Source organism: Miniopterus natalensis, chromosome 10 (assembly GCF_054644295.1).
Source record: "Miniopterus natalensis isolate mMinNat1 chromosome 10, mMinNat1.hap1, whole genome shotgun sequence".
NCBI lineage: Eukaryota > Metazoa > Chordata > Mammalia > Chiroptera > Miniopteridae > Miniopterus > Miniopterus natalensis.
Genome location: NC_142090.1, coordinates 9,506,872 through 9,527,620, shown reverse-complemented (window position 1 = coordinate 9,527,620; position 20,749 = coordinate 9,506,872). Strand labels below are relative to the sequence as shown.

General features: G+C 39.6%; 1 protein-coding gene across 3 annotated transcripts in view; it reads left to right on the top strand.

Moving 5' to 3' along the window:
• UBN2 (ubinuclein 2) overlaps positions 1–20,749 on the top strand; it is a 79,365-nt gene that overhangs the window by 49,116 nt on the left and 9,500 nt on the right. For 2 of the 3 annotated variants that reach the window (XM_087820989.1, XM_016220341.2), the window contains 3 exons: positions 4,571–4,802; positions 5,210–5,299; positions 8,598–18,607. The exons of the other annotated variant lie outside the window; for it this stretch is intronic. In XM_087820989.1, the coding sequence (XP_087677115.1) occupies positions 4,571–4,802; positions 5,210–5,299; positions 8,598–8,647 (372 nt within the window). In that variant the 3' untranslated portion in view covers positions 8,648–18,607. Of the gene's footprint in view, positions 1–4,570; positions 4,803–5,209; positions 5,300–8,597; positions 18,608–20,749 lie in introns of those variants that run through there. 3 annotated transcript variants of the gene reach the window in all.

Here is a 20,749-nt window from a genome sequence, read left to right as displayed (position 1 = left end):
CTAACTTTGTACTGTGTCCTGTTTATGTGGAATATGAACATTTAATGAAAGAATTTTCCACTTGGTGTTCTTAGAGGTTCTCTACTATTCAGTACAAGCTAAACACTGGTATTCAATGTACACGTAAGACCCAAATCATCACTCTGCTGTTGCTGTGGGCTTAGAAATGAATTTATTCCAGAATTCTAATATAGGACAAAATTCAATTAACTGATACTTTATTAATTGGAATCTAGGATTAATTGATGTTTTGTCAACATGATTTTTTTATCAGAAATATGAAAGTAACAAAAACAAACTGATTAGGGATTGTATGTTAAAATTTAAGTTATAACTAAAATCTGGGAGTTAGTCTACATTCCTGTTTATTTTACCTTTATTAAAATGTTGACGTTTTCAAATTAATCTTTAATTTGATCAATGGAATATTTGAGAGGATTATAATAGAAATGGCAGTTCCTTGTCCCATGCCCTCTTTCTTAGTGCCTACTACTTTTAACTCAGCTTTTTCTCTGTGTTTCTAAATAAGAACGAATGGCAGACTCTCCGTTTATCCATTTGCTTATTGGCTTCGCCTTCTCGTTGTGATAATGAGGCGTTCCCTTATGTTTTCCCCATTCTCCTGAAAGAGTAAAATGACGGCTTTTGGTTAAATCCATGACTGTAAAATATTGTCTTTGTTGAGCTAAATATTGTACACTATGGTTTCATTTGCTTTCTTATAAAATTTTGGCTTTTTTCTTGGAGTTAAAAACTTTTTTCACTTGCTTTGTTTTCTTTGAATTTAATGTTAAATCTTTCTTTATCCTTTGTCATTTCCAGAATCTAGCAGTTTTATTTTTTTTCCAGGAAACCTTCCTGTATGTGATCATTTATGCCAAAAGAACACAGATACTTGGTATACCAGTTGTTTATCAGTCTGTCAGCATGTGTTTCTGCAACATGCTCCCTCTTGGTCGTCTCCCTCTCTGAAATAGCTGTGACTTGGAGACCTTCTTTCCTACCTTCGTGTCTGATTCTTTCTGTTCTGTCTCATGGGTTTGACTGAAGTAAAAGGTCAATAATTGAGTAAGATTGTTTCTGACGTTTAGTGAACCTAAGGGTTTGTGTGTGTTTCTTAATAGCATCTCATCGGAAGTCTTACCAGCGGCCTTGTGGCCTCTGTCTAGATCCTGTCTCTCAGGTACTCCAACACTAAAAACAGATTTCCTCTCTGTGCCTATAGGAATATTAACTCCTGTCTGAAACACATCATTAGCTGTCTACTCGTTTGCAGAGTGAAAGTGACTGGCCTTGAGTTTAACAGAAGTTAAAATCTTTCTGGGTTCAGATTATTACCTCTCTACCTGCTTTCTGTTTAATAATTTTCCACTCCTGGTGCTCCTCTTCCTTCTTGTCCTGCAACTAGTTTCCTATGAATCCCGTCTTTGCCACTTTATACTTCCAGAAATAACTCATTTGTTAAACAAATGTTTATTAAGTGTTTAACATGTGCCAGGCACTGTTCTAGGTGCTGGGGAAACAGGACGAACATCGTATTCAAAGTCCCCCCACTTACGGAGCATATATTTTAGGTAGGAAGACAAGCAAAACACAAGTTTTAGAAATATGTTAAGTGCTATGAAAAAATGAAATGAAATAGTATGATAAAGTATGATTGTTCCTAATGCAGATAAAGGAGTTGGAGAAGGCCTCTTTGAGGAGGCAGCATTTACGCCAATAATTGAATGAGCAGGATCCAGCCTTTGGAGATAAGAGGGAACAAACAATGGATGGTGGGTGTGAAGACAGGAAAGAGCCTGATGTGTAGACCTGCATGGCAAGACCAGGGAGAGATGGGTAGATGATGAGGTTGGAGTTCAACCAGTCCCATGTGGTGAAGGACCTTGTGGGCCCTGATAAGGACTTGGGGATTTATTCTGTGTGTAGTGGGAAGCAACTGGAGGATGTTTTACAAGGGAGTAGTATAGTCTAATTGATACTTCTAACGATCACTCTGGGTGTTGCAAGGAGTGGAGGCAGATGCACTCACCAAAATAAAACACATGGTTAAAAATGTAATGCCAGCTACAGGAAGAGAGAGCAAGGATTCCCTCCATACTTTCCCCTGGGAATGAAATGTGGAGGTCATAGAAAGTATTTTTGATTGTGGGGCATTATTCTGATCTGTTTGCCTGCTTCCTGTTGACAACTTTTCCTGTGTGCTTCTGAATGATGTCAGTGATGAGACGCCCCACTTTGAAAGGTCTTCGTCTTGTAGGAGAGAGAAATTTATACTATGTAACATATAGATAATCTGCTATTTCATTTTAGTTTATAAACAAAATTAGATATAGAAATCCTGACAGTACAAACATGTTAGACACTTATGGCATGACACCATTTTTTATTGTTAATACTAAGTTACTTAATTTTGGAAGTTGCCTTAATTTACATTTTCCATCTATGTTTATTGATATATTTTTTTAAGAGAGATAAACATCTATTGGTTGCCTCCGACATGCACCCTTATCAGGGATTGAGCCCACAACCTAGGTATGTGCCCTGACCAGGAATCAAACCCGGGACCTTTTGGTGTACTGGACGACACTCCAACCAACTGAGCCACACTGGCCAGGGCATTTTCCACTAGGGGACTCTGTTTAGGGTGCACTACCTTGAACTGTGTTCCTCATATTATCTTGAGACTACAATAGGATTTTGATTAAAAAGAACTCTTATTAATTCTTAAATTGATGCTGAATCCTTTCTACCCAAGTTGTTTCAATGCTAACTTTGTAATTCTTTCCTTAATGCGCCCATTTTGTGAATCACTATTGGCACAACAGAGAGAAAGACTGGAAAATAAGTAAAACAGTCTAGTCCAAGCATAAAGTGATAAAGATTTATATGTAAGTGTTAGAGGAAGTTGTAAAAAAGAAAGAATGGGTTGGTTTGAGCTCACCTTGTCCTTCACTTTTTGGTGCCTAAAAGCGAAGGCGTTATGCCTGCGTGATAGGTGAGAACGAGACTTGACGATAGCAGTAAATGTTGCAGGGGATGGTGAGCTCAGTTGTGGACGTGGCGGGTAGGTAGATGAGTGTTAGATATCCAGGTCAGGTTCTTCACTGAACTTTTAGATACACAGGATTGAAGTCGAGGTGAGAGGTCAGGAGCGTGGATATTAATTTGGGAGGTTAAAAATAAAGGAGATAATGGGAGGAGAGGCTGTTGGAGAGAGTGGGAAAACCAGAATGCAAAGCTTCCTGAAGCTGTTCTTCAATTTCCGTTCAGCAGTAGCGTGGATACTAAGTATGTAACGTGATGTGGCGTCTATGTATGGGAAGGTCATCTCCATTTTTCTCATACACGAAGGAAGATGATCAGCCCTTTATTAATTAATAATATTTACAGATCAAATAATCAACACAAAATAAGCCTGACAGTAGCTACCATGTAAAACTTCTGGCCAGGGAAATTTAGAGTTGGTAAAATAAGGCTATAAAAGAAAACTCAACGGTGGCAGATCTGTAAGAGATAATATCTAATACTGGGGAAACTCATTGTAGTCTTTGTTGATAAATTCACATAGAGAAGAAATAAGTCAAAATGGGAAAAACTGATTGCTATGTGGAAATTGTTTAATGGCTTAAATTAGCTTAATGAAGTATATTTAAGTAATTTCTCAATGAAAGTTCATCAGTGTTAGCATAGTCCTGATTTCAGTGTTTTTATTCATAAACAGTGTTACAACCCAGTAGGGGAATGTCAATTCAGACACTCCACCTTAGGGAGTCCAAGTTCAGAAAAGAAGTGGAAATGGAAACCAGCTTTTAGCAGTTAAGGAGAGAGTAGGTAATGTGGGAAATGGAGGCATCATTCAGTGAAGTCTGAGGATAAAAGGAATACAAGGAAGTCAGGTGGTTTCTAGAGGTTGAGGAAAGGCCAGGGTATTTGTTGTAGAAAGAGATGAGTTCTTTGTATATGAGAAGGCAGGGGACACATGGGAAAGGAGCAAAACTAGGTTATTTGTACCAGAAAGTTCCACATAGGTGGGATTTATGGCACAGGCCAGGTCCTAGGTCATAGCTTTTGGAAAAGAGGTATGTAAGGCTGGTAATGAGGAGGAACATCCCAGGTGGCCTCATCGCTTTAAGGTGTTAGGATGAACGTAAAGGACACTCAGTTAGGTCTGAGGGAGTGTAAGACAAGTAGCAAAGTGACTGAGCATTTTCAGAGACCACATTGAAATTGTGGGGGATTGATTACTAGTGGTTGAGATGTAGGGGCTAGGAGCAAAGTGGGGATCTAAGGTTAGAAAGGAGTGGATTAAGAGGGTGAATGGGTGTTTATATAGGCAATAAAATAAGGAAGAGTCTAAACGTGTAATGAAGACCTGAGTATAGAATTATTTCCACAACCAATATTGGTAGCTCTTTGAAATATGTTGTTCACCTCAGTCTTCATTTCTATCTCAAAGTTTCTGTTAGAGCAAATATAAAACACAGTCTTGTGCCCATGAGGATATTAAGTAAATCAATTTAGGTTAAAGATTTGATTTCTTATGTATTTTGACCCCTGGTTTCTGCAGTCCACAGCAGGAGCGTCATTATTGGCTAATGCCTCACCTCTGACTCTCATGACATCACCTTTGTCTGTAACAAATCAAAATGTGACTCCTTTTGGGATGCTGGGTGGCCTTGTTCCAGTGACCATGCCCTTCCAGTTTCCCTTGGAGCTACTTGGCTTTGGAACGGACACAGCTGGAGTGACAACCACCTCGGGATCTACCTCAGCCACTTTCCACCATAGCCTAACTCAGAGTAAGTGGGGCCCCTTTATTTACTTGGCTACTTAGTTTGACAGAACAGGAAACAAAATTTATACTAATTGAAAGTCCAATTGGGCTTGTGTAGATTATAGAATTTTTTTAAAAAAAAGTTTATCTGTGTATAATAAGTAAATTACTGGACTATGAGATTTTATTTATAATTTTTAAATGAAGCACTATACCACAATTCTAAATGAAATTTATAATAGGAGGAAGTCAGATTTGCTGAGTGTTTGCATACACATAAACATTTATATATATAAAATTTTAAACGTGTGTACTCTAGTGTAAGAAGGCCTTTGAAATTAGGGGCTGTGCTTGCATTAGATAAACTATTTTTTATCTCAGAGATCTCACCCAGATTTAAGAACATCACTGACAAGTCTGTTTTCCTCTCAGATTTACTAAAGGGTTTACAGCCAGGAGCTCAGCATGCAGCAACACTTTCCCACTCACCTCTGCCTGCACACTTACAGCAAGCGTATAATGGTAAGAGAGCCGCCTCTTTCTTATCTCTTCGTTGTTTATATAGCTACATAGGTTGCACTGGAAATGTTTTCTGAAACCGATGTAAATGAAATGACAGAGGTTGGAAAATACATTTTCATATGACTGAATCCTCATTAGCACAAATTTAAGAGAAGGGAAATAAGTAAAATTAGATATTTCGTTACATGTGAAGAGAGCGGTTTTGAAGGTGTTGTATGGAAGTGACAACAAAGAGGATTCACAAAGCAGTGTACAAAATTCATGGCCAGTAATTGCATTAGCTTACATTTGTGGAAAGCTTACCAAGTGCCTGGTAGTCTTGGGACAGCTTACATGTATTAGCTAATTTAATCTTCACAACAAGCCTGTTAGTGAAATAACAATCTCCATTTACAGATCAGGAAACTAAACCAGATATCAGGAGCTCGCTTAAGATAAAACACTAATGTGTTCAATCCGAGATACAGACCCAGGAAGTCTGACTCCACAGACTACATTCTTTTTTTTTTTAGTATGGGAGAGAGAGAGAAACGTCAATGATGAGAGAGTCATTGATCGGCTGCCTCCTGCACGCCCCTGACTGGGGATTGAGCCCGCAACCCGGGCATGTGCCCTGACTTCCGGGAATCAAACCTACCTCGATCTCCTGGATCCTAGGTTGATGCTCAACCGCTGAGCCAGGGCCAGCCGGGCCACAGACTGCATTCTTAACCATTAAACTTTGCAGCCATTAAATTAATATCATCCAGGCTCTATACATTGTATACTTGTAGCCCAGCTACATCTTTCTGAAATTAGATAGTGGACACTGGATGTACCCATCAGCCTCCAGGTTCTGCTGGCTCTCACCAGCAGTCGACCTCAGTAGACTGCTGATAGTATTCTGAAGGCCAGTTTCAGGATCTTTTGAGCAGAAATAACTGTTCATCTGCCCTCTTAACTTTGGAAGTTGACTGGGGCCTCACTATTGTTTTTGGCCACTGCATTTCATACTATCTTTGAACAAGTTTACAGTTGGCCACAATGTGGAAATAGGAGGTATGGTATGTAGCAGTCGAGGCAACAGGTTGTAATGAATCCTGTAACAGACTTAAGTGGTAAGAATGAATATAAAACCACAGCTGTGCAAATGGGGGACACAAAGTAGACACAAATGTCAGCAATCCTGATCTTCCTCAACTAGGTTTTAATGCTTAAGGAAAATTGCCCTGCGACTAAGGCAGTTACTGGTATAATGAGACCAGCTTAGGACCATGTGCTCATGGGTGGACTGGTTTGGACAAACAGGAACCTTGTGGTTCAACATGACCCCAGTAATCCAGCTTTTATATGAATTCTCTTGTCTGGGCAGCACCACTGTTCCAGAGGGAGAAAGAAATAGGACTCTCAGTGTTTTCCAAGTAATTGAAATGAAAAGTTCACAATTTTTTATTTTAAAGACATTTAAAAGTATTGGGCTTGGACTTTCAAATTCCAAGACTGCCACTTGGAGCAACTTTCTTGTTTGTTTGACCATCACTTTCTCTTGCTTGTAAACTAGGGACAAGATGTTTTTATTTTATTTTATTATTTTATTTATTATTTTCTTAAATATGTTTTTACTGACTTCAAAAAGAAGAAGGAAGAGAGAGAGAGAGAGAAACATCAGTGATGAGAGAATCATTGATGGGCTGCCTTCTGCATGCCCCCTGCTGGAGATTGAGCCCACAACCTGGACGTGTGCCCTGACCAGGAATCGAACCATGACCTCCTGGTGCATACGTGGATGCTCAACCACTGAGCCCTGCTGGCAGGGCCAACAAGATGTTTTTAATAGGTTTCTTACGAGAATTTAATCAAAATAATTTATTTAAAGTTTCAAGCATGTTACCTCATACATAGTTCACTTAATGTTAATTCTCTGACTTTATCTAAAGGTAGGGATCAGTAAACTTTTCCTATGAAGGCCCACATAGTAAATATTTTAGGCTTTGAAGGGCATTTAGTCTCTTATCACAACTACTCAACTCTGTCTCTGTAATGTGGTGAAAATAGTCATAGACAATATGTAACATGAGTATGGCTGAGTTCCAATAAAACTTTATTTATAGAAAGAGGTGGTACACCAGCTTTGACCCTTGGGGCAGACCTTGTTCTGATGACTCTCTCCACTTAATACCAGCATTTTATTCTGCTAATTAACCAAAGCTTCTTTGAACAAAATTCCACCTTGCCATTTTATAAATTTAATTATGCCTTAAGTTAAATCATTTCTCTCTCTAAATGCAAGTATATAATATCTCATTATCAGTGGAAAAGCCAGTTCCTTGGATGTTATCACTAAACTTATTTTAATAGTATTCTGTTTATACAGCTTTCGAAATAATCATCCTGTTTTGTTGATACGTATTTTCTTTAGTAGAGGCATTTTTTTGTTGTTGTTTATGTTTTACCAGAGTGATTTCGATACCACATGAGTGGACCTAGCAATGTGACTTTTGTGCTCTCCCCTGGCCATAAGATTGTTACCGTAGTATAATATTTTGTGTTTTTCACCGGTGTGTTTCTATCATGCCTCCTCATCTTTTTCTGTTAAACCTGGCTGGTGGGGATTTGGGGGGGCTCCCTAGTAGAGACTCCCTCTATATTTTTTAGGTTTTCAAAGTCACTGGGTCCAAGTTTTACCCAGTTTAAATAGAGTAAGCAGCATTTTCCTAGTAAAAGTTATATAGCCATATGTAGAACTAGAAACCCTTGTTCCTAGTAGCAGACTTTCCTGTCACTTAAATGTTTTCAGGTTAGGATGACAACAAAGACTCAGCTGGATTTTTCACTACAGTGTGCCCCATTCATTTACATAGATAATTGAGAATTAATTATCAAATGCTATGTCCTGGCAAGAAATTTAATTTTACTTGCGAAAGAATGAAATTGACCTTGTGTTCTAAAGGAATCAAAAGATGTGGTGCCTTCCTTGAAAAGGTGGGGGTTATGTCTTTTATGTCCCTTTATAATCCTCATAGCATTTAGCATAATTGGCTATGAGGTAGATGTAATAAATATTTGTTGAGATAGCATTTGTACGACACTGAAAACCCATTGAACCATTCGTTTGATAAGAAAGTCATTTTTGTTGAGATTTTATCTCCTTTATGTTTTCGCAAGCTCTGTAATGCTATATATATAGCACGTTAGATAAAGATTATCTCTTTAGCAATGTCATCCATATGAAAATTAAAAGTTGTTCTTTATGCTTTGCTTCTTAAATCTGTTTTTTACACCATGCCTTCCCATACCAATTAAACGTCTCTTTTCGTAGATGGAGGCCAAAGTAAAGGGGACACTAAATTACCACGGAAACCTCAGTGACTTCCCAACAAGCAAAGGAGATGAGACACTCAGCTGGCTGATGGAATCTACCTGATGGGAAAGTACTCATGTGGTCATAGGGCTGCTGTTCTGTCGATGTTTACATTCTCTCGTCCCAAGCACTGTGGTGAGGAGGAAAAGGAAAGAAAACATTACTTGAGTTCAAGCCAGGTGCAGGAGGAAGAAACGCTTTCTTGCAAAGCTAGTGACCTTTGGTCCCTCCTAGAGAAAGACAGTTACCATGTTAACTGACTTGAAAGAGACTCAGTTGTCAAACCCACAGAAGTGCAAATTCGGTGTGTCTGTCCCCCCTGGGGAGGAAGAAGGAAATTGAGGATTTGGGTAAACATCATCCATCCTGGGGGTCGGAGCTGAACACTTGTAGACATAATTGCATAATAAAAGGCAGTTTATCTGCATTTAGGCCAGTTTGTCAGGAGTCAGGATCACGTCTGTTTAAGTGGACTGGAGCAAGTTTGCCACACACAAAAATTAACGACTCTATGTCAGATACAGACCGTAGAAAATACTATACCCTCAAAAATCCTGAACAAACTTGAATCTTCCCCAGTGTGTAGCAACTCCCCATGTCAATCAGTGGACTAAAGATGCTTTAGGAAAGTTATTTTAGCACAGTGATGTGTATTATTAAATCATTGAGATTTTTAAAAGTCAAGAAATTGAGCCCGTTGCTCTTAACAGATGAAACCTAGATGTCCCCTTTTTGTAAAAGGGTCAATTTCATCTTCCATTCAGAAGCAGGTACTTAAATTAACTCTCTTCTTCAGGTGTTTGTGCATCTGGTGTTAACTGGTTAACTTTTATTTCCATTCTTGATGTTAAAATGTGATTGTTCACATTTTTCTCTTGGGATATGGGGATCTTTGATGTAGGGCCGTGGCTTTGGTGCTCTTAGCCTTTGCAGGTCTACACTATGAACTAAATTTTCCCCAACTCCACCTCAGTTCACAACTTCTGTTCTGGTAGCTAGTGGTACTTCAGGTGACTATTAAATATTGATATAAACAGGTATAATAAGTGTGTACTACATATGCTTCTGTATTGATCATTCAAATACCATATCTATATATATTTTTGGAATTTTCAAGATAGTATTTTAAAGGGAGAAATTACACTAGAATCATGATGTGTACAAGGGATTATTTTTTATAAAAACCACAGTGTATTTTTACTCCCTATATCCAGTGTAGTGAAATTGATTTGGAGAATTTCCTAATACTTACTCAGAATATTGGTATGTGAGTAGACCTGCAGATAGTAAGACTCCTTAGTTATTGTGGCTTCCTTATGCAAATAACATTCTACAAAGGATATTAAGGGAGAGATTTATGGTTTTGTTTGGATCCTTTTTTAAAATTTATTTTTTTAACACCCCATCAGTCTAGTCTTTCTTTTTTTCACTTCCTATTTAGGCTTCTAAATATTTTCAAACTATACCCAGGAATGTTGTAAGCTCGGTCCATTTATAATGACAGACTGACCTAAAAAACAGCATCAGATTGATAGACGCAAGATTTCTTGCGTTTGTTTTCATTACAGATCACCTGATACTGTTAAGTTGATTCAAATAGGAATATTAACCAGGCTCTTTTTCCTTTTATAAGAAAAAGTCCCAAATAACCTGTAGGACTGTGAATAAATTACCACACATCTGTTCAGGTCTGCAGACCTATATTTTGACTTCAAAGTCTCATTGGCCTGCTTCACAGCGAAAAGTTAATAAATAGCTGGAAACTCTAGTTCCAGGAACTTGTTATAGTAAAGGCAAAGGATTATTTCAAAGGAATTACTTGAGTCTAAGAATTTAGATGAGCAGTAAAATAAGAAAATTGCATCTACCCCGGTAGACATTTTGGGAGGATACTGGGATGTTGCAGAGAGGTTTGATTTGAATGGAGTACGTTTGATTTAAAGTTTGTTTGGTTTTTAATTAGGCAAGCTTACCCAATTCCTGAGCTATTCTAACGTAGCACACCTCTTGCTTTTATCTAATTTGGGGAAAAGTCTTTGCTAGTGCTGTGTAGGAGTTTTCCTTTGGGAAGCTAGCCTTTGTTTTGCTTCCCATACCAGAAGGGAAGTCAGTGCATGATAACCTCTTCCTGCTGATAACTGCACGTGTTCATTTGTGTGTGTGAGTGTGTGTTCCTGTAACTGTATTTATTCATATATAACTTAATTACTAGTTTAAGTCAAGGAATAGTAATTTTAATTTCTTAATAAATCCATCAGTTCTGAATCATGCCATATGAAGATCCCTAATGAGTCTGCTGTCATTAGAGAAGAACAGGATTATCAATTCTTCCCCTGGTACCACTTTATAACTCACCGTTAAGAATAGTCTGGAGGCCCTTGGCTCTGAGAAGTTCATATATGTGGAGATTCTGTTCTGTCCTATTCCATCTTCATACCCGTGGGAACTGCTGCCAGATCCCACCTCACCCCGCCCCCCCCCCACCGCATTTGCATAGTGCAAATGAAACCAAAAAAATCCTATTTCCTAATAGATAAGTATGATCAGCGAATATAAATACAAAACTATTTCTTTTCTAGATCATAACATTGAAAATGATGTCCATACTTTATGATCACCTGTCTTTACAGTTTTTCTTACTTAAAAACAAACATAAATGGGTAGTTTTTCTTAGCACAGTGACTTGTGACTTATATTGTGTTTTTGCTTTTGTTTTGTTTTTTTGTCATTTTTTTAATGGTGAGTAATTGAAAATGATATAGAGCAAAAGGGTGTAGAGCCGTGTTCATTTCTGAAGAGCATTAACAACATCCCAGTGCAAAAGTAATCAGCACATGTAATGATGTCCCACTCAGCGGGATTCTTGATTCAGGAAAATTAAGCTGTTTGTTTTCAGATGTCTTGTATCTTAAATTGCCTTCACTGCTGTATGAGCTGTTACTGTACACACAAGTTAATCCTCAGTATTCACAAGCAATAATGGTCGGCACAGTTGTCTTCAGAGACAGCAGTGCTGAGCCCCCGCTGGAGACTGTTTGGGAGCAAAGTGTCAAGCTCATTCAGAGCCTCCAAAGTCAATGCAAGCAATAATTCCATTACAAGTGGATTACAACTCCTTCTCCTGTGCTCCTGAGATCGGAGAGTAAAAGAAATCATGGTTCTAAAACAGCCTGAAGAAAAAGGTTTTGGTAAAAGAAGTGAGGTTAATCCGAAGTCCCAAAGTCCTGATGTTGTATTAGTACATTCTTTTATGCCTACCACCCCTTTGATGGATGTTGTTAACCCAAATAACATTTTATATCATAGAAGTTGAATAGGGTTTATCGTATCACCAAGGTAGGAGGAAGAACCGGGCATGTACATGTTTGAATACTGTGGGTTTGACACCTGTTTGAAAACAATTTATTGAAAAAGATTTTTAACCCAGAATTTTTTCCCCCCAAAGCAAATCTAAATTGTTTACTACCCAGGGTTGGAAAGGGCAGACACCTCTAGTCTTTCTCCTCTGCTTGCCCTCTGCCACACCCCTTTCCACCTCTACCTGGTTCAAGACAATTTCTGAAATGGAAATTCTACTGTTTTTCAAACTGCCATTGATTATATCAGAAACTCTGTGTCCCTTGGGATCATCTCTTAGAACTCCAGTTACCTATAATATTTGCTGCTACATTTGTAAAATGAACTTTGCCTGTATCGGTCGACATTAACCTAATTTACAGTGCTTTATTTCTAGACGGTCTTGTCCCATGTATAGAATTAGGATACTTTACTTTAGGAGTGTACCGTAAAAGCACACTGGTCCCTCTGTTCTCTGTATCTTCATTTAGATCTTGAATTTGAGTTTGCTTGTTTCGTTGGTAGTATTTGTTTTGTTTTAAGTTAGAAATAGAAGAGTGAGGGAACCTGTCATCAGGCCAAACCCCAGAGCCTCCCTGTACTTCAGCACCAGTTTCTGCTGACCTTCGTTCTCAGATGGGGCGCTTTTACTTTTACTTGCTGTTGTGTATGTATGATTGGGTTTGTTCTGTTTTGTGTTTGCTTTTGAGGGCTTTTGTTTTTTAATAATGAAGCAGAAGAAAAATGCAGTAGTAGGTTACAAACATGTTATGCAATTTTATTTTATAAAATCTAAGGGGAAAAGTTTAACTCTGTAAATCATTTCTTAGCTCTGGTAAAATGCTTACATTGCTCCTCTAAAACATGCTCAGTTCAGGCCTTTATCTTTTTTAAGTGCCTTTTCTTTCTTTTCCCCCTCGTTTGAAACTGTTCTCAGATACCCTGAAGTACAGGCTAATAAGTCAGGGGATTCAGGAGGAAGAACCTCAAACTTGCCAAGGTCATATCATGCTGTAATATTCTTCCTTTTCTTTATAGGTATATGGATATATGTGTAAGACACACACATGCATATATATGGAGATATATATGTATACATATGTAATATATATATAAAACTAGTAGCTGCTGTACCATTGCGTCCTTTCTGAACACTCCCCTGCCAGTGTTTGCAAGACTTCTGCCTTGTTTATTCCACTGCTTTTAGTCCGAATGGGCGGGCTGGGAAATTGTCTTTCGCCCTTAGAATATCTGTTTGTAGATGTTAACAAAAAATATATATATAATATATAAAATAAGTCAGTTGTTACAAGCAAAATTAACTTAGCAGACTCATAGACTATTCCTGGGTTTAACCCACAGCTCTGTGCCCTTCGGACTTGCATGAGTAATACTGGAGAAAGCACTGGAATAAGTAGTCTTCTGTGGGGCAAGTCAATGAGGTTCAGCATGGCAGGTCAACAGATATGGCGGAGCTAGAGTTAGAGTTGTGGCATTGTATCTGAATGCGTTTGCAAGGAAGTTAGCAGCTTGTCAACATTGAAAATGTATCACATTTTCTTTGGGGAAATGATTTTTGGAGAATTCATATAGCTGCATTGCGTATCTGTCAAAGGTTAATAAATTTAGAAGTAGAAAGACTTCAGATACTGGGGAAAACACTCATATAACCTATAGCATTATTGAGAGATCTTCAGTTTTCATTTGCCAGATATTACATTTGGCTTACTCTGCTTTTATGGTTATTTAGATTCTTCTCTTGAGCAAAATAACATCATTTTGGGTATCTAAGATTCATCCATTTTTTGTTAAAAACAGATGTGACATGTTAAGGGAGACTAAGTTGAAACAATCCTCGAAACCCAGTACAAATACCTAGTAAGTGCCCCTTTTAAGTACATTTTAATTGGGAAGAGGAGACTGGTGGCTAAAAGGAGAAAGCAGGGGCTGTTGGTAGTGTCGCCTGACGGCAGCATGTTATTAGGCATCCGCCGTTCAGTCGTGTTACTCTTGGATTACTGCGTTAGGGGGAATATCATTTACCTTCGTGCCTCAGATTACCCATTAGAATATTGGGTATAATAATATTCACCTACCTCCCAGGGAAATCAGAGACTTTACTATTTCAAAAATACTTCGAGTTTTTCTACAATGTCCTATATAATTAAAAAGTATTATCGTCCTGCAGAGGCTAAAGAATGGGTATAAGAAGCACCGTATGATTTTTAAGTTTAAAAACAAATCACTGGAATTCTAAATGAGATACTTATTTGTTATTTAAGCATATTATATTTGTGGCGGGGTGAAATGGTTACTTTCAGATTAATAAGTGGGAGGGGGGAAGTAACACTACGTTTGTTAATCATACGTAGGGTTTTTTTGCCTTTTATGGTGTTATTTATTACAGGTGTAATTTTTACCACGGTTGCAGAGCTGAAGCTAGGTAAAGTTTGGATGGTTGGTCATTGGAGTTGATTAATGATTCTGAAAGTTTTATCTGCCTCAGTTTTCCATCGTCTCTATCTAATTTCCTTGTATTGGTTGCTTGGTGATGGAGAGCTCAGCTTTTACTGTCTAAGAAAGAATGGGCGCCGCCTCATTCTTGTGAGCTGGAGATTGTGTACTATTCCTTTAACTGCAGGGGCAGGCACTACACACAGTCAGCAGGGTGCACTTCTGGCCAGTCTACCTTTGTAATTTATGCTTCTTTCAACCCATGAAAGAGTTGGAACCATCAACTGTTTGGGTTGTAGGAGATGGGGGAGGGGGGGCAGGGTTCACTTCCTAGCAGGGGTGGGGACTGGGGGTAGAAGGCAGCTTCATTTGCCCAACTCCGAGGAGCAAAAGGAAGATCATTTTATCCCACTTTCCATCCCAGCATATTAGGGAGTAATACATAGAATTTTCATTTTATCATTTAAAACCACAGGGAAAAAGGGATGCTGCATTTCTAGGTAGGGCTGAGTGCTGAGCAACCCTTGTTAGGGGCTGAGTACAGACTGAAACTGTAGCACGTGTTCAGGATCCGGAAAGAACGGGGGTGGGGGGGGGTGTCGAAGACATGAGGAACAGATGATCCAGCTGAAGTGCATCAGGAGAGAGCAGCGGGCCAAGCAGACAAGGCACTGGCTGATCCCCAAATTGGCCAAGGCTCATTTAATCTCTAGTGATAGGACATTTTTTCTTACAAATCACTTTTTGATTTTTTTATTACTTTTTCCAGATAAGGCCTTAGTTAGTAGTCTCTAAGTATCAACTATGCAGATAAATATACTCCTTATTTTCCACATTTTTAAATTTTCCATTCTTTAACATTTTAAGACTTCTACCCAAAGAAATAAGGCATAAGGGTTTTGTTGAATGTGTGTCTGTTCCTCTAGGGAAAATTAACAAGCATAAAATAGAGATATTTTATGTGTTCTTCTATCCTAAAATGTGAACCTTATATTCGAAAATTAAGTACAGATCCTTTAATTGGTGCAAAACTGTAGTTAGAATCCTGGAGCATCATTGGGGTTGTTAAGATAAATCATCCCAGTGCTCGATTCTGAGAACGTTTTAGATTTTGTGGCACAGCGTTCAGGTTCATAGAGCTGAACAGATTGTCCGAGTCTAATTAAAAGTAACTTTGAATAGTAATGTTGAATTCTTTAGTCTTCATTCTTCTTTCCTTCAGTTTGAGCTCTTAAGTTAACCGTTTTCTCAGCCAGTAGCAACACTGGACTGTTAGTTGTGTATTACTGAGAGTCTGAGAGGAAGGGTTACGGGACTGTCTCCCCTGTCCCCCCCACTCAGCCATCTGCCCTGTGTCCCACTGAATTCAGGCTCCAGGCATGTTCCAGGCGACTGTCTGCATCCCGGCGTAGACTCAGAGAGGGACTCCAGGGTTTTAATCAGGCTGCCTTTCAGTAACTCGACATCAAATTCCTTTTTCTTAGGTACTCCCAAAGTACCATTTGCTTGGAAGTAGATACTTAAGATCTGTAATTTCTTCATACCATAATACCTTTACTTCTCAATCTTTCTTACATATTTTCAGTTAATAGCGGGTTAATACTTAAGTTTCTGACACCTTTCCAAACTGTTAACCAACCAAACAGGTCAAGAATACTTCAGATATTTCAGTAGTATAATTAATGGGGTTTGTATTTCCAGCATTTAGAATCTTCACTGGTGACCAGAATTTTTTTCTCTCTTCTCCTTTGTATTAAAAAATAAATTTCTCTACATTTCATGGCTTCCTCTTGATGCTTTTGAGCTTGTTCAGAAGAGGTCCAGGCCTTTGTTAGGGGCTCTTATTTCTCACAATTCTCTGCCTTGCTTTTTTCATACTTCCCTGGAAAACCTGCTTTGCAAAGCTTTAAGTCAAACAGGCCATATGAATCCTAGTACCGATTTTATGTTTCTCAGAAAACTCTCTGTACATTATTTGCTCCCACTTGGATAATAATAATATAATTCTATTTTATCTTAAATCTGGTTTTAAAATATTTTATAATGGAGCACTAAAGAAAACCTAAATAAATTCCAACAAGTTGACTATTACCCAAGATAACTTGGAAATACTTCTGTTTTTGAATTCAGCAGCTCCATCCAGCCTCTAAGCACATTTGGAGTTAGCAGTAACCAAGACCGGCCAGTTGGCATGCTTGTCCATGTGACGACCTGCCCTGAATTTGTCAGACCTCAGCTACCTTGTATTTTCTGACCTTGCAGCCATAACCTTTCCCCATTTTTTGCTTATCTCTGCTGCTTGTAAGGGTAGAGTGCTCTGTGCCAGCACACGAGGTTTTCTTTCCCATACCCGCAAAATTACCAAGGATCACCCCAGTTTGGGCTAGAGGCATTAAAAGAGAAAGACGCTCTTCTCGGCTAACAAAGGTATTACTGTTTTATATAGTGAGTCGGAAAGTTGGGCAACTGCAGCCAACTTTTAAAGTCTGGCTCTGCCTACATAATTAATTACACATACCTTCTGAGACCTTCAGCTAACAAGGGGCCTTTCCAGCAGTAGGTGGGTGCATGGCCAGCCTCCAGAGAAAGGATCCAGGCTTGGCTCTGCCCCTTGTTGGCTGTCACTGAAAAATTATACTATAGAAAGTATCAAAAATACAAACTGTTCTTAAGGAGAGTAGGCAAATCTGAGGCTTGCCATTGTGTTTTGTTTGCTAAACATTGTCAAGCTAAAAAGAAGAGGAAAAGAAATCTCTGGCTTGCAAAAAATGTCCCCAAATGTGTTAATCAGTCTACCAAGGTAACTAAGTGATGAGTGTTTTCTCCCTTTTTTACAAGCAAGATCGTTTATTTGCAGTTGTAAAGATTATTGTGGGACTGCAAACCTATTTGCTATCACTGATTGGAAATAAGGATTCTGATTTTTAGTCTGGCTAAGCACATATCTCCAACTTTTACGGGATACATTTTGATGAGGGAAAGACTTTTGTTTGGTAACAGAAGGAAAAACAGGACTTACTGATACAGTGAACGTTCGCTCTGTAGAGGAGCCTCCCTCCCGTTGCACGCCCTCCTCTTACCGCAGCCGCCGCCACGCTTGTTCAGATGCCAGCAGGCTTCACGGCCGGTCTGAAGGAAGGAGCCTGAACCAGGACTGCTGCTCTGGGTGAAAGGCACTGGTTACTGTGTTGCGTTTACTTATAGGGAGGTGCGTTTGTGCTAACTTGAAGGGATATACTGTATTCTAAGTGTGTGACTTAATATTTTGGGATTATTTTTCTTCCTTTAAAACTGGACCTGAACACAGCTTTGAGTTGATATTTGTAATAATCTCAGGACCTGAAAGATTGTAGCATTTAGTGTGTCTTAAAAAATTATGTACTGTACCAGCCATGGATTTTTGTAAATATATGTCTCCCTTTTTTGTATTATTTTAGTAAAAAAATAATAAATTTAAATAAAAGGGGGTGGTGGTGATGTGAGTGGGTGTGGGTATGTGTGTGTGAGTGTCTGCGTAAGGCTCTTTGGAGATGAACTGGTGCTTGTTTAATTTCCGGCTCTAATGAGAGCAGGGATATGGACAACTGCTGCTACTGTGCCCTGCACTGAGCCTGGGTGTTTCCATCCTGTCTTTCCCAGTGGCTGTTAAAAACGAGCTACCAGGAAACGACCACGAACTTCAGTTTTCCTTCCCACTGCCATCTTGCTTTTGTATCTGAGTTCTGCACACCCTTTGAAGTTTAACGGTAAAGCTTTCCAGTCTTCGGGTGGTTTGCTGGTCTCTAGTTTTTAGAGAACTCTTCTCACTATTTTCTAAGAAGAAAGAAGGACAGGTACATTTTTTAACCAAAATGATACATTTCATAAAACCCTGATGAATTGTGGATATGTGAGAGGGCTTAAACATTCCTAAATATGAATCTGTGAATTTGGTAAATTAACCCCATGCATATACTCCTTCAGTGCAGGGAATTTTCTTTCTTTTTTTTTTTTTTTGCAACAGCCTTGCTCATGTTCCAGGTGTAGGTAGCGAACCCGTTTTAAAGCAGGAGCCTTATTTGATTTAGTGTAGATGTTTCCTGTCAATCCTTTGTGACAGGGCCTTTTACATGAGTGGTTTTTCCTTTTTCTATGTGTTACGTGTTTGTTGTATTAAATAAAGAGGAATGTACATATTATTCTCGTGTCTGTTGTGTTATTGGGCGAACTTGGACTTGAACACCTCAGTCTTTCAGGAGTAGTGAGTGTCTTGCCTGCATCCCACTGCGCTCTGCACTGGGATACAGAAGCAAAGGGCACAGCCCCCACCCCGTGTATGGTGACAGTTTGCTGTCACGTGACAGGTTAAAAGATAACAGTTCAAAATTGGTCGCGAAGGTGTGGCCCATTGCTCCCTGACATTCAGTTCAGAGAAAGGGAGGAATTAGACTGGAGAGAGCTGGGAAGACTGTCAAGCAGATGGCAGGGGAGCTGGGCCTCTGAAGATCGCTGGGACTTGGCCAGGAAGCGGGAAAAGGCGCGTCCGAGTGGACAGGGTGAAGCGGGAAGCCGCCCCGACCGCGGGGTGTGCGTGGGTCAGTAGACGCCGGCTGTGGCAGTCCTGGCGTGCAGGGCACTGCTCGTCCTTCGGGCTGTAGGTGGGTGTGTGCCAGGGCGCGACCAGGGGCAAGGCTTGCAACGTAGGCCAGGAATCATCTGCCACAGGGACCATCTTTTATAGCCTTAGTGTCGACGCTTCTAGGGAGAGTATCACTAAGAGAAGAGCAGAAACAAGTCAACCTCAGAAACAAGCGGGGGTGGGGAAGGGGGAAGCGCAGGGAAGCAGCCTGGCAGAAATGAACAGCTTGTCATTTGTAAGTGTGTAGAAAAGAACGGCCCAGATGTAAAGGGTGGTAGAGAGAGTGCTTTTGGCTTTCCTGTCACTTCAGTGTTTTCAGTGCATTGTCATTAGGAAAAGGCATGGCCCTCAACGCAGAGGGGAAGAGGTGGGCTGCAAATGCCTTCATTAGAAAAATTAATAATATTTAAGGACAGTTTGGTGAAAGTGCTCTTGGGAGTAGTAGCCCCTTAAGAAAAGTGTGCTTAAATAACTTGACTACACTTAACATTGCTGTTGCCATCTTGTAGATGTACGTTAACATTTTAAAGGTGCCGTTAAGATTTTTTTGAACCCATAATTTCTTATTTGACCCTGGAATGCTTTTTTTTTTTTTTAATCACTCATACTAGTTTCATTTTACTATATTAATCAATTTATTTTATTTTTTAGTGATTTCTGAGAGAGGAAGGGAGAGGGAGAGAGAGAGAACATCAGAACATCAATGATGAGAGAGTCATTGATCGGCTGCCTCCTGCACACCCCCTGCTGGGGATCGAGCCTGCAACCCGGGCATGCGCCCCGACCTGGAAGCAAACTGTGACCTGATCATAGGTCGACGCTCAACCACTGAGCCACATGGCCAGGCTATTATATTTATTTTAAAATAAGTTTTTGAGAGGAAAACCATGGCCCAAGGAGTTAAGGATTTCAAGAAGTAAGGAGGCAGAGAAACGCAACCAATTCTATAGAGTTGAATGAGGGTCAGGTGTCCAAAAGGTGGGGTTCAAGGGAGTATAGAAAAATATATGAATTGGGAAGTGTGTTTTACACTGGACCACCATGTAGGCAAGAATCTGTCTCAGACCTGAGCTTCAGCACAGGGACGTGTCTGTGGCTGGTGACGCAAAGGGCGGATGGAGCAGCAACTATAGATGGAGATGAAGGCAAAATTAATAAATTTGGGGACAGGAGTACTTTGCTTTCAAAAATTTATCCTAAGAGGAAAATGAGCTGTACAAAGGTCTCTGTACAAGGACATTCATCTCCGTGTTGCTCATGACAGTAAAAGTTTTAAACAATCTAATGCCATGTTAGAGGGGATGGGTTAAGTAAATAAAAATAATATCAAATAGAAATTTTAAAAATAAGGTACGACCGAGATGTGCATGTATTAGGTGAAAGAGCAGTGAGAAGTGTAAGTGCACCTAGGCACAGGAGGGCGCCGGGCGCATACGCTTCAAAACACAGAGCAGTGTTAGGAGCGCTTTCCCCTGAGCCTTTCACTGAAACGAGTTCTCGGTGAGCGTGGGCAGCCGCCAGCCGGCTCTCTGGGGTTAGTGTGGTGTTGTTTTGCTTCGTTTTTTAAACAGGTGGACTTGGTTGAAGACAGGGAGAAAGAAGTGGGAAGGAGGCTCTTGTCTCATCCCTTGGAGAAGGAAAAGATGTTATTTCTTCCGCTCAGACCCTACTAGATCCCACAATTGGACCTGGCTTGGCGGGA